Source organism: Sesamum indicum, linkage group LG8, assembly GCF_000512975.1.
Source record: "Sesamum indicum cultivar Zhongzhi No. 13 linkage group LG8, S_indicum_v1.0, whole genome shotgun sequence".
Classification (NCBI taxonomy): Eukaryota; Viridiplantae; Streptophyta; class Magnoliopsida; order Lamiales; family Pedaliaceae; genus Sesamum; species Sesamum indicum.
The window spans coordinates 15,498,685-15,511,843 of record NC_026152.1 but is presented as its reverse complement, the minus strand read 5'-3'; the positions used below and the strand labels follow the sequence as shown (position 1 = coordinate 15,511,843).

Genomic DNA, 13,159 nt, shown 5'->3' with positions numbered 1-13,159 from the left:
TGTATCTTGGAATTCTATGGTGGCGGGTTATGCACAAAATGGGCGGTTTGATGAAGCACTGGAGGTGTGCAAGGAAATGGAGTCACTAGGTGTCAAACCTAATCCTGGCACAATGGCTAGCCTCTCACCTGCTGTGACTAATACGAGCAAAGAAAATGTTATGTTCATGAAGAAGATTTTCTTGGGCATGTCCAAAGAGGAATTGGTGGCATGGAATGTAATGATAGCCGTCTATGCAAATAACTCTATGTCGACTGAGGCAGTTGACCTTTATTTACAGATGGAAACTAATGGGACAGAACCAGATGCAATAACTATCGCTAGTGTTCTTCCAGCATGCGGAGATCTTTCTGCCGTGTCACTAGGAAAGCAGATTCATGAATATGTTGAAATGAGGGGGCTGAAGCCTAACTTGTCCATAGAGAATGCTTTGATTGATATGTATGCTAAGTGTGGGTGTTTAGTAGAAGCAAGAAAAGTATTTGATGAGATGCAAATCAAGGATGTCATCTCATGGACTTCAATGATGTCTGCATATGGTAGGAGTGGTAAAGGTCAGGAAGCAATTGAATTATTCTCCAAAATGCAGGACTTAGGTCTGGCCCCAGATTCAATAGCTTTTGTGTCAATTCTTTCAGCTTGCAGCCACGCAGGATTGTTATCAGAAGGACGTAACTATTATAGATTGATGACTGAAGAATATAAGATAGTTCCTAGATTGGAACACTATACTTGCATGGTTGATCTACTTGGGCGTGCTGGTCGACTGGATGAGGCCTACACTCATATCAAGCAGATGCCAATGGAGCCAAACGACAGGGTTTGGGGAGCTCTATTGAGCGCTTGCCATGTCTATAATAACATGGATATTGGGGTTGTAGCAGCTGATCATCTTTTTCAATTGGCTCCGCAGCAATCTGGATATTACGTCCTGTTATCAAACATTTATGCCAAGGCTGGGAGATGGAAAGACGTCACATTAATTCGCTCAATTATGAAAGGCAGAGGAATCAAGAAAATACCTGGTGTTAGCAATGTTGAGCTTCAGGATCAGGTCCATACTTTCCTTGCTGGTGATAGATCACATCCACAATCAGAAGAGATCTATGAAGAGTTAGAAAGCTTATTAGGAAAAATGAAAGAAGCTGGTTATGTTCCAAAGACAGACACAGCCCTTCATGATGTGGAGGAGGAAGATAAAGAAAACCATCTGGTGGTTCACAGTGAAAAATTGGCCATTGTATTCGCAATTATTAATAGCAAGCCAGGGATATTGATCAGGGTTACTAAAAATCTTCGTGTTTGTGAGGATTGCCACGTCGCTATCAAGTTCATCTCTAAGATTGCTGAGCGTGAAATCATAGTAAGGGATACAAATCGATACCACCATTTTGAAAATGGGATTTGCTCATGTGGTGATTATTGGTAAATTAATACATAGAAAGTACGGAAATACCAATTCTGGCCCCAACTGCAGTTCTCCAAAAGGGATAACTGGGGAATTTTTGATCACATAAAGCATAATCTGCTGTTGGCGATTTGCTTCTACAATTATCTGGACTTCAGGTGATAGTAATTCCTTTTTCCATATCAATGTCAAGTGATCTAAAGTTTTAAATTCCCCTTCATTAGAAAAGTAGTTATTACATTTTTGTTTCTTGGAACAAGCATTTGTAATAGATCATGTTCAAATGACAAGAGCATCTTGAGAATTCGAGATGGAAAATTTCCGTCTCAGAAGTTATTTGAGAATTTTGTTAAAACAAATTTGTCTTAAATGTCTATTTTTTTCTTTTTTTTTAAAAAAAGGAGGGGGAAAAAAGAAGAAGAAGAAGAAATCGCTCTTGAGAAGAACCGTGCCCCAATTTATTCCAGTCAGGTGAAGAGAAATAAGAAAAAAAGAAAACATCGCTCTTGCCTCAATTTCTTCTGGTCATCGGTGAAGTTAATTCATCATCTGTCATCGGAGGCACATTTGGTGAGTCTTCAAACATTGATCACCCTTTTCCATTTCTCTCGCGCTGGTTAATATGAGATATTTTTGTTATTGGTAGTTAAGCAGTGTGAGAACTTCACTGGGCATTGGACTTTTCACTGCCCATTCACGTATTTAGTGCATGAAGGTGGAATTGGTGTGAAATGTTTAGGGATTTTTCTTTTGATAGGTATTTTCGCCTTTTTCCTTTTAATTTTGAATATGGTTGGTGGAATTCTGTATGTTTTTGGATGTGCGTCTGCCTTTCTTCTGTCTATCTTAGAATAGTGAATGATTTATTGATTAAATAATTTGAAAAATTGTAGTATCCATAACATAGATTGTGGATTTCTTCTGCATTTTACCTGTACAAGCATTGAGGAAAGTAGGAATATATAATACCTTTAAGTTAATTCTGTTATGGTGGAGCTCCTGTAATTCATTTTCTGAAATCCTCGGTTGGGTTGGTTCAGCTCTTATGAATAACCTACCTGATTTTATACAACTTTTGGTTAGTCTAGTTGATCTAGATGTTTAGTAAATGGTTTACAGAATATATATATATATATATATATGTATATGTACATATATATTTTGAAGAAGAAGCTCATATTCTCTTAAAAATTGTGGCAGAGACCCAATTAGTTTATGACACCAAATGGTAACATCTTCCAGACAGTTAATGCGTGAGGGCCCAAAATATGAAAACTTGGCCATTTTTCAGTCAGGTAGCTTCCAGTTTCATGAGAAAGTTTGTTTTCCAATCAGTCCTTAGTATCATGTAAATTTCTTTGTTCTTTGGTTATTATGCATCTTACTCGGGGAAATAATACAGTTTTGCTTGAACCAGGCTACTTTCTCATTTTTATGTGGCTGTTGAAGGTTTAAGAAAATATTGCACATTGTATCATGTTCTATATTTGCTCGAAGGCTGAAATACTAATGATTATGACATTCTCCTCGGTAGTGTCATCTTAAAGTTATTGTAGAGTAACATTTAGGGACAATTACGTGAAGTTTCTATCTGCAAAAAGGGTTCTGTTCAGGCTATTAAACATACCTTCTGGATGGATAGTGAAGGAAACTACCTGGTTCCAGTATATAGTGTCAGGCTATACTTTTACTTCTCTATTTGTGGCTACGATGGTAATTTTGAAGGAAATATCGAATCTGTTTCTTCTCAGCTATTTATCACTGGATTCAAATTTTTTATCTATTGCGGGAAGCAATTTTACCTTGAACAAATATTACTATAAGATAAAAGGTACATATTTATCCAAATATTTGAGGAGAGATCAACAACCTACATGCCATTATAGTGCCAAAATAACACCAAATATTTGGCTCAGAAACCTACAAGAAAAGATGGCCATTTTTATATTCTTATTCTTTGCGCGAATATCCTTGTAATGTAAAGGTTTTAAATCATTGTTAAATCATCTTCATGTAAGTTATTTTATTCGGTTTATTTAGTGTAATCTGTCATCATGTCTTTTGCATTGTTATAGGGTACAACTAGTTTGATTCCACTGGATGCAAGTAGAGTATCTGTCCAATTTTGACGCATTCCTCAAAGTGGTTATCTGTCTTGTTGACTCTGGTGATATTTGTTCCTTTTAGTTAGTGAGCTGTCATCATTATAGTTTTTTCATTGTTAGAATGTAATTGGTTTTGTTTCTCTTTGACAGGAGGGTGACTAGAGATGAGTTGGAGGACGCGGGCGAGGGTGTTAGTGAGGTGCATCTTTGCGCCTTTGAGATGAGAATGAAGAGTTATTGGGAGATCACCGACCACGAGGTCCGGAGATTTCAAATTCTAAGCCTAATCCTAATCCTAATCCTTTTGAAGGGTGTGTGGATAAAGCACTTCATCGCACATTCTCCCAGGGGCTGGAACAATCAAACGTAAGTAAGACAAAATTCAACATCTGTTGAGTTATATGTTTATTGGATTCTTGAATTTGTGGCGTTTGGCCTATATGATTGAATTATATGTTTATTTTTTGTTTTGATTGGAAATTGATGTTGTAAGTATCCCAGTACACATACAAACGTGCAACTACACACAGTAGGTCTACCCTTTTCTGAATGCTTGAAGAAACTCAGAAAGGAAAGAATTCAAATTTTTTTTATAGAACAGAAATTGATATAGATTTAGCAGTGTTAATTTGGTGTAAAGAGCTTTCAGGAGTTCTACTGGTTTTCGATTATTTCTTTTCTTCTTATTTTACTATCAACATTATATGTTCTTTTATTGAAATGATGCAAGAATGTGTAAAGCTTGGATTTTTCGAGTTATTTCTTTAGTTTAATGATAGTCATAAACAGGTGTATCGGAGAAAACATGTCTTCATTATGTAGGTGATATTATTAGGATTTTATTAGGAAACAATATTCATCATACAGCCATACAGGAGATATGGAAGAATTCATTCTCTGATAATATTTCTTGTTTCAGAAACAAAGAGATTTTTATAAAATTTTTCTTTCCTCCCTGAAAACATAATCGGATATTCCTCGGGAAAAGTTTCAGCTTGCAGTGTGATTGTGGGATCTTGAGAGTACTAAAGTATTACTTGTATCCAAAGTGTTCTTGACCCTTAATTCTGCAACTTAATAAGCATAACCATGATCTCATTAAATGTAAGTACTCTCATTGTTTCATCACTCCCACCACTAAGAAAACTTAAGTATTGGCACTTCCTTAACACCTACTAGACTCATCGCCAAAATCAATTTCTATGTTCTACTTTGATCAGCTTTTAGTTTGTAGAAGGTAGCACTTTTACCAACACAAAGAGGCTGATATCCTGGTTTCAACTATTTCTGCGAAGCAAAAGAATCTGAAGTTGAGAAAAGGACATGTGGACAAATATTTCATCTACCAGTGCAAGTCCAATTGGTTCTACATTTAGAGCATTTGAAGAAAAGTTTAATGAGTTGATCAAAGTAATGGAAGATATGCATTCTAGTGCTACAAAGATGGAAGAATAATTTTCAGGAAAAGAAGAAGAAAATAGAAAATTGTTTGAAATTGCTCTTGAAGTGGCTCGAAAGACGGGAATGAGGCTCGGAAGAGGGAGACAGACCTACATGAACTGGTTCATACATTGCTCCAAGATGTGAGAGGCACAAACCAACAATTTGCTGATGGGTTTGGACAAAAGGAGCAACAACAAGATGGTGGAAATCATTAAGGTTTGCATTTTTAAATGGAATTTAAGTATAAATTAATCCTATATTATATTTTTATGATCACGATTTATTAACAAATCACGACAAACAGTTGAGTATGATATGATTTGAACTATTTGTAAAGTTTTATGATCTCCTTTAATTGATGTATTCATTTTCTTGTTTTATTACTATACTATATATACACTTGTATTTTTTTCACAACTTTCCCAACCTCATACCAAACTGCTACTCATTTTACGTTTAAACTCACAAAGTAAATAAACAGTAGCGAAGCATTTGCAGTTCCTCAAAGAACCTTATGGCCGCAGCAACATACTTACCATCTCTACTCCAGAAACTCAACCCACCACCACTTCATCCCCCAACAAACCCCCACCCCCCTACCACCGCCACCACCACCACCACCAGAAGATCATCCCTAATAATACTCACAGCCTCAGCCTCAGCCCTCTTCCTCTTCACAAAACCCGCCACCGCCTTCGATTTCAGAATGACAGTCCCGGACCAGACAGTGGAAGAAGCGGAATCGGGGATTGAACCCCACGCGCAGAGCCTGGTGGGAGTGAAGGATCTGTTAGTGGCGGAGTCGTGGAAGGAAGCGCAGAAGGTGCTCCGGAAGAGCTCGTCGTTGCTGAAACAGGACATGTACACAATTATACAAGCGAAGCCGGCGGAGAAGAGGGGGCGGCTGAGGAAACTCTACTCGGATTTGTTCAATGGGGTGATGAAGCTGGATTATGCGGCCAGAGATGAGGATAGGATTAGAGCGTGGGAGTGTTATGATAGGGTTATCTCATCCCTCCGTCACATTTTGGCTACACTCTAAATAAATATATAATCATCATTTTCAGTTAATTGCATTTTACTACCCTAAAAATATACTAATTACTAAACACAAAGTTTCAGAAAGAAGAAGTAGCAACATGATCCTTAAACTTATACCAAACAAGTTTACTGTGTTCTACGTCTGGCTTAGCATTACCCTTTTTATGGATCTTTTTCACTACAAGAAATAATATCATTTCTTGAAAATAGTGAAATCGGTTGCTAATTTATGTTAGAACAAAATTAGTGAGGAGAATATTTAGTTGGTAGCTAATTTTAGTATTGAAATTTTTTTATTACTGATTGTTTTACAAATTTATTAACGACAATAATTTCTAGTAAAATTTTGGAGGAATTTTTCAAATTTTGTGTGAAGGGCAGCTACGAACTTCATTTTTTTTTTTTCCTAATTATAGCAAGAAATGATTTTGAAATCACAATAATTTAAAATTTTTATTTCTCATATCTTGGATTGATTAATAGGGTCTGCCTCCAATCAGCGTGCAGACTACCCCAATTGAAAACCCTAGAAAATGATATTTAGAGAGAGCCTTCAAGACAGCAACACATATACTACATCACTCTCAGTTCACACCCATTCAACTGAAAGAAAAACACATTTTGGTCCACCCCACATGCCCTACTTAAACCACATGCAAATCAAATCTCACGAGATCATGTAATTACACTGGGCAGACGTGCATGCAGTTCAGAAAAAATAATTAATTACATGATAAATATATTTCATTATACTTGTCATGTAAGTAATTCAACCTTTTCGAGCTTAATACAGATAATAATTTTCCCATACACATACATACATACATAGATGTAATGAGATAAATATAGAGGAGGACCACTCCACTAGTGATGAAAAAGGAGGTTTTATTTTGGCAAGTTTATGGGGATGCATAGCCCTTCTGCACCCACAACTTGGTATAATGTGGTGAGCTGCTGGTTTAAATTTTCTTGGATCTTGTGAGCTATACTGATGCTGATGCTGTCAGCAGTCTGCACATCCTCTTCTTTCCTTTTCAACATTCTCAATTATGCACTCATTCATTCATTCTACATATACACACATATATATATTCTCTTTATGCTTCTTTCTTTTAGGGTTTTATACATATACATATATATAATTATTGGATATATATTTATAATATTAATTGTGCATGGTTATGTAATTAATTAGATCACAATTAATTATTGGTATAGTACGTAGGTACGTTTTGGATTATTATCAATCGTAGATAGTCTTTATTAACGATATATATATATATATGATGATCTAGCTAGCTTTAATTGTTTTGCATTTAATTATTTTATTCTAGCTAGCTAGCTCTTAATTATTATATAACTAGATTAAAATTAATGACTTTATTATTGTTGTTGTTGTTTTCTGATAATTATATCAAGAAGTACAATTTCAAGATTCAATGTATATATACACACACATAATAATATACGTACATAAGTAAACAATCATATTTCAGAGTTTCCAAAGGAAAAAAAAAACAAGTTTCATTAATAATATAGCATTTCCTATAATATGATCGATATTATCTGATATTATAGTTGATAATATTTCGATATAGGCAATAACAACAATCGATGTAATAATCTAATTATACTATTAAATACAATCGACGCTACATATATATTCGATTAATAATTATATAATCCATGTATATAAGATATTCCAGAAAATGATCAGAAAACGTAATGATCGAATATTATGAAATTTATATCAACATTTAATCCGAACCATAGTTTACACGAGTTTCTTACAATTTATTGTAGTTATATATATAGCAACAAATAAAACAAAATTTATTAGAAAAAAAGTCACATCCGCGCGTAATAGTTTGAAAATTGAAAACTTATGGATCGGAAAAATAAACTAGCACGTGATTAATTTGCATTTGAGACCAATATTGCTGGTCCCTTTTAAAATGGAGGACTAAAGTCGCCGTCTTTCATAAATTATAGGACTAAACTTGCAATTTCATTGTCAAATAATGACCTATGCAATTAATACTTCTGCACTTGACGTTTTTACCAAAGGAGTTGGGCAACATTTGTCTCATGTAAAGAACATTGGGAACAATTCCAAGTGAATCAGAAGGGGGAGGAAAAGTGAAAAGGCCAGAGGGAGATAAGAAATAATAATTTTTATTTAAATTATTTGATATAATTGAAAGGTGGGTAAATTTTAATGAAACCCAAATGATGACTAAAAAAGTTATAACTGAGATCTGTTGAAAAACTTAAAGAAACATCCGAATAATGATTGAAATGACGACGTTTCATGATGAACGGCTTCATAGCGAAAGTGGTGAGGGTTTAAATTCCCCTAGAAAAGATGATCACGAAAGGCGTATATGCTTGCATGCTCGTAAAATTATTTCTTGTAAATCTTTTCTAAATCTTTAATATGCTTAATAAATGTAAGTGCATTCGATCGTACCTAATTTAGATAGTAAAATTGAGACTCTATATGACTATACGACTTATGAGTTTAATTCGACTAATGTGAAAATATTTTTTACTTTAATAGAATGATATTTGGTAACTTTTGAAAAACAAACCAAAACATGCATAATTAATTAATTTATCAAAAATAAAGCTACATGTATAGCATGCATATTAATTTCATCAGCATTTGTATACCATGCATGTATATATATTTCATCAACAAGCTGCTTAAATAAGCAAAATATTCAATTCCCAGATGGACTATATATATATTTTAGTTATGTATGTTAAGGGGTGGTGACTCATGTTGTAACTTTAACTCCAATGAATTATTTTGCGGCAATTTTAGTCCTTTCGTTAGAATAATCGGAGGAATATTAGAAAAATTGAGTTTTTTTTCGGCAATTGGGTACCAATTTTCACTAGAACTTTTAATAGCTATCACTATAAAAAAAAATAATAATAAGGTTTCGCTACACTATAAATGACTACGCTTAAAAATCATGGTAAGTTAATACTATTAACTATGGTTAAATAAACTAAATGATTAATCAATATTTGCCATTGTTTTAGCCATAGTCCAAACATTTGCTATGGTTTTGGCCATGGCTAATATTTTGGCTACTTGCAGAAACAACGGCCGATGACCGTTGTGAAGCCGTGGTTGATTTGTATTTATAGTTATTTTCTTTTTTTGGCAATGGTAATTAACCGTAATGGAAAATTGTATTTTTTCTAATGTATGGACTAAAAGCTATGGTAAATAACTATTATATATTAATATTGAAGAAATCTGATGCAAAAATTTGTCCGTCATGAAAAGTATTTTTAATCATATTTTAGCCACATTCGCAAAAACCACGACGAACAAATATTGTACGGTTATGGTCAATGGCCATGGCTATTTATTTTAGTCATAATAACTAGTCATGATTAAATCTTATATTACTTTTAGTACTGTTTGGACGTGGCAGCTTACATGACGTTAGATCTACACATTTTGGAGGAAAATCAACACCCCTTTTGCATTCCCTGTCAAACAATAGAATGAACAAGAAATCAGTGACTATATGCAAAAATGTCCCAAAACTTCCTCCAAAATGTGCAGATCTAATATGCCACATCTAAATTTGGCGTCTAGTCAGAAAAAAACCCCAAAAATTCCTAAAATTTCTAATTGTTTCGACAAATTTTTGATTGATTTATGTCAGAATAATTAAATTATAAGACTAAAATTATCAGTTCATTACTTACAGGACAACAACGGCTGATACCCTTCTAACATAGAGAACTGAATTGAACTTAACAAGTATTTGTAAGTGTTTGCCTCATGAGATTTGTCAAAGAAAGTGATTAAAATTTTAAAGACACATATGCATTTATATAAATTGACCTTATATATATATATATATATTAGGAAAGTGTTGCCATTATTATTTTTACTTAAAATTAAATGATGCCCAAATTTAAGCCATCTCACTAATTAATTAATTTATCATCCCCACTTTTGTGTTTCAATCATATATATATGTATATATACATATCATAAATCAAAATAAATTTATTAGTCTTTCTTGCTGTTCCTTATAATGTTCATCATAAGCAGCAGGCCATAATATTTGTGATATAAATGGACAATTAAATTAGTTCAATCAATTAAAATTTTTATAAATTATACATTTTAAAATACTTTTTTAGTTGGAATCGGTAAATTAAAAATTATGATCAGTTTATTAAAAAACACAACATTTTATCAGATATTTAAACTAATACAATATCAAATGTCTTCTTTGCTGGCACTTGATTATATGGATATATATATATATCAATTACATATATAATGTCCCTGCATTATAGATTATTTTTTCTAATAAAATTCAATTCATTACTATATCAATCAGTATAATCAAACTCAAATATTAATTTAGTAGATCGATATTTTTGAATCAATAAATATATTGAACGTAAAGCGACAAACAAAATAAAATTAAAAGCCCAAATGATATAATTGAATTCATAAATTAAGCCAGCATTACACAACTCTATTGCATGCTTTTCATATATTAATAATTCATCATTCATTATTTAATTTCTGTAACAAATACCTCAAAACCTGACAAACATGTAAATTAATACATACAGTTTTATCATTAATAAATCACATTTTTCCAGTATTTATATATATATATATATATCGCATAAAAATTAATTAAGACAGAAGAAATTCTTACTGTACGGCGTTGCAATTTATCTCTGAAGTATTGATCCCACGTGAGCCCTTCTTAATTTGTTTCTTCCAAGGTAATTAGCACTACCGAATCATGTAAAACTTTCAGGAATTAACTATTTCTGTGGTCTTTGTTCCGTCTTTCATCAGCAGCTTTCTGATCCTGTGAATGATTAACCGTTTTAGAGTTGACATTGAGGGCGAAGGACTTCATGGTGGGATTGATCAAGTGAAGGGTTGTTGTGGGCAGAAGCTGTGGATTTTGCTGCAACTGATGATGATGATTGAATTGTCTCAACCCATAGTTGTCCAGTGAAGGGGTACTGATGTATGAAGGAAAAGAAGGGATGATAGAAGCTGGCAGAGCTGTTGCAGAAGGGCAGAAATAGAGCTGAGAGCTCGTCGGTAGATTAAACGTTGAAAGCGTATTGTAGGGCTGCTGCTGCTGCTGCTCATCTGTTTGATTTGGGAAAGTAAACCCTCCTCCAAATTGAGATAATGACAGGTTTGGAGGATCCCAACAATGGAAGTAAGAGTTGTAGCCCAAGTTCGGTATGGACGATGACTGATGATTGATATTGCTCAGTGGGAAGAGGTTTTGTGCTGAAAGTTGAGCTACAAATCCTCCAAAACCCTCTTGATTTTCTTGCTCCTGTTGTGGAAAAATCCACTTTTCCTTTCCTGTTGTCGACATTTCCTTCTCATCCTCGTCTATCTTGATGATCCCATCTTTTCTTGGAGTACTAATCCCTAAATTCTTGGCGAAGGGATGATTAGTAGCAAGAAAATGGGACATGGGGTTTTGAGGGTTAATGGTTCCTGATGAATCTTGGCAAGCTAGTGTTGGTTGATGGAACGGTGTGAAACTTCCAGGGATCATAGGGAGAGGAGGGAGCTTGTCGATTTCGTCCTTAGTCGCGTCAAGCAACCAATCGACAACTTTGCTGGGCTGGCTGAGTCCAAGCTTGTCTTGAAGATCATAGAGCTGAATTGCAGTAGGGACAGAAAGCCTGATGCGTCGGTCCCTCAGTCCCCGCAGAGTGCACACTTTGCTGTGCCGGTCTTTGCCTCCAAAGTCACGAGAGACGCGAATGATTCTTGGGTTTTTGTAGCTTGACCATTGCCTTGAAGAAGATGTGAACTTGGGGAACTTGTTGTAATTGGGATCCCCGTCTCTCTTTGCTTGGAAGTCTTTTTCTCTCGGATTCATGGCCATCATATGTGCTACTTTTGCTTCATCATGAATCGCCCTGCAAGAGTTGGATGATCAAGTAAATAAATCGTAGAAAACAGGAGAATTTCATCAGTTTCTATGGTGGATTTTGCTCTAAGAAGGCATAAATCTATAGAAATTTTGATGATGGAAACTTTTTACGCGTTCTTGGGGAACCCCTAGTTTGATCAAAGACAATTAACATCTAGCTGAAATTTTATTTCATAACAGTGTCTAAATTATGCAACAACAATTAGGTTTTGGGAAATGTAATAGGAAAATTTTCTAGGTTATCTTATCTTCATAAACTCTTGCAAGCTGATAAACATAAATATATATTTATAACAATTTGGAGGAAACATAAGATTATACTCTCCGAAATTCAGAGAGTAAATTAAAAGGAAACATTGCAAAACGAACTCATGAATATTTTAGTATAATTACTGTTGATCAACCTGAATCTGTTCTCTTTGCCAGCTGCAGAAGTGGAGTCGGAAACGCTGCACTTTCAGCTCATTCGCGGTAGTGTGGGGAAAAACTCAGAAGGAAAACCTAATTATATGCTGAGTACTAAGAGAATTGAGCTTAAATAAGTTTGTTTCTTCAATTCTGGGAAGAGGCAGACGATGGAATATTGTGCGATGCTGTGTTGAAAACGAAAGGAAAAGGGGAAAAAAGGTATGGCGCATTTGCGTCCATGTGGCCTAAATGCATAACGACACATAAAATTTCTGCAAATTTCATCAAAGATAATTACATGTTGCAAAATTCAATCACTTGTTTTTTTTTTTTTTTTGTTTGAAAACAAAGTCATGTGTTTGAGCTTATAGTGTCATGCTAATAAATGGCTCTTAAGATGGACTTATAACTCCAATTGGGACCAACCTAGCTAGCTGCATACTTTGAAAATGAGGGTAACTGCTTTATTGTCAACTACAAATAGCTTTCTCAGTAATGTTCCATATAGATATACAATGAGAGAGAGAGAGAGAGAGAGAGAGATGCCCTTTTGGCAATGAACATGAGTTCTTTAATGTTAAGGAAATTCTTGACATTATTAGTAGTACTTAAATTTAAGTGCAACACAATTGTTCTTGAGTCCCTCTATAATATTAGGGTATAGGCACATAATGAAGAATTAATTAAAGAAGAAGAGATACATAATTAACAATGTCTAGTTGTTGAAGAATATCAAATTTAAATTAAACTTACATATATATATATATATATAATACCCAAAGAGT

The 13,159-nt window shown here is 34.2% G+C and overlaps 3 protein-coding genes across 7 annotated transcripts; 2 read left to right on the top strand and 1 right to left on the bottom strand.

Annotated features, from left to right (window-relative positions):
- LOC105169394 (putative pentatricopeptide repeat-containing protein At3g49142) lies at positions 2-5,806 on the top strand (the record flags this gene model as incomplete). 5 transcript variants are annotated; one of them, XM_020696452.1, is given in 5 exon segments in its annotated part: positions 2-1,566; positions 1,810-1,978; positions 2,609-2,703; positions 3,484-3,575; positions 3,664-4,790. In XM_020696452.1, a coding segment is annotated over 1 exon segment (1,428 nt), but the record flags the coding sequence as incomplete, so codon positions are not given.
- On the top strand, positions 5,663-5,998 carry LOC105168874 (psbQ-like protein 3, chloroplastic). The gene has a single exon (XM_011089058.2). It carries the CDS (start codon positions 5,663-5,665, stop codon positions 5,996-5,998), a length of 336 nt encoding a protein of 111 aa, XP_011087360.2.
- On the bottom strand, positions 10,716-12,665 carry LOC105168872 (transcription factor TCP5). Its single transcript, XM_011089057.2, has 2 exons — positions 12,371-12,665; positions 10,716-11,952 (listed from the first exon to the last, which is right to left on the bottom strand). Exon 2 carries the CDS (start codon positions 11,919-11,921, stop codon positions 10,815-10,817), a length of 1,107 nt encoding a protein of 368 aa, XP_011087359.1. The 5' UTR covers positions 11,922-11,952; positions 12,371-12,665; the 3' UTR covers positions 10,716-10,814.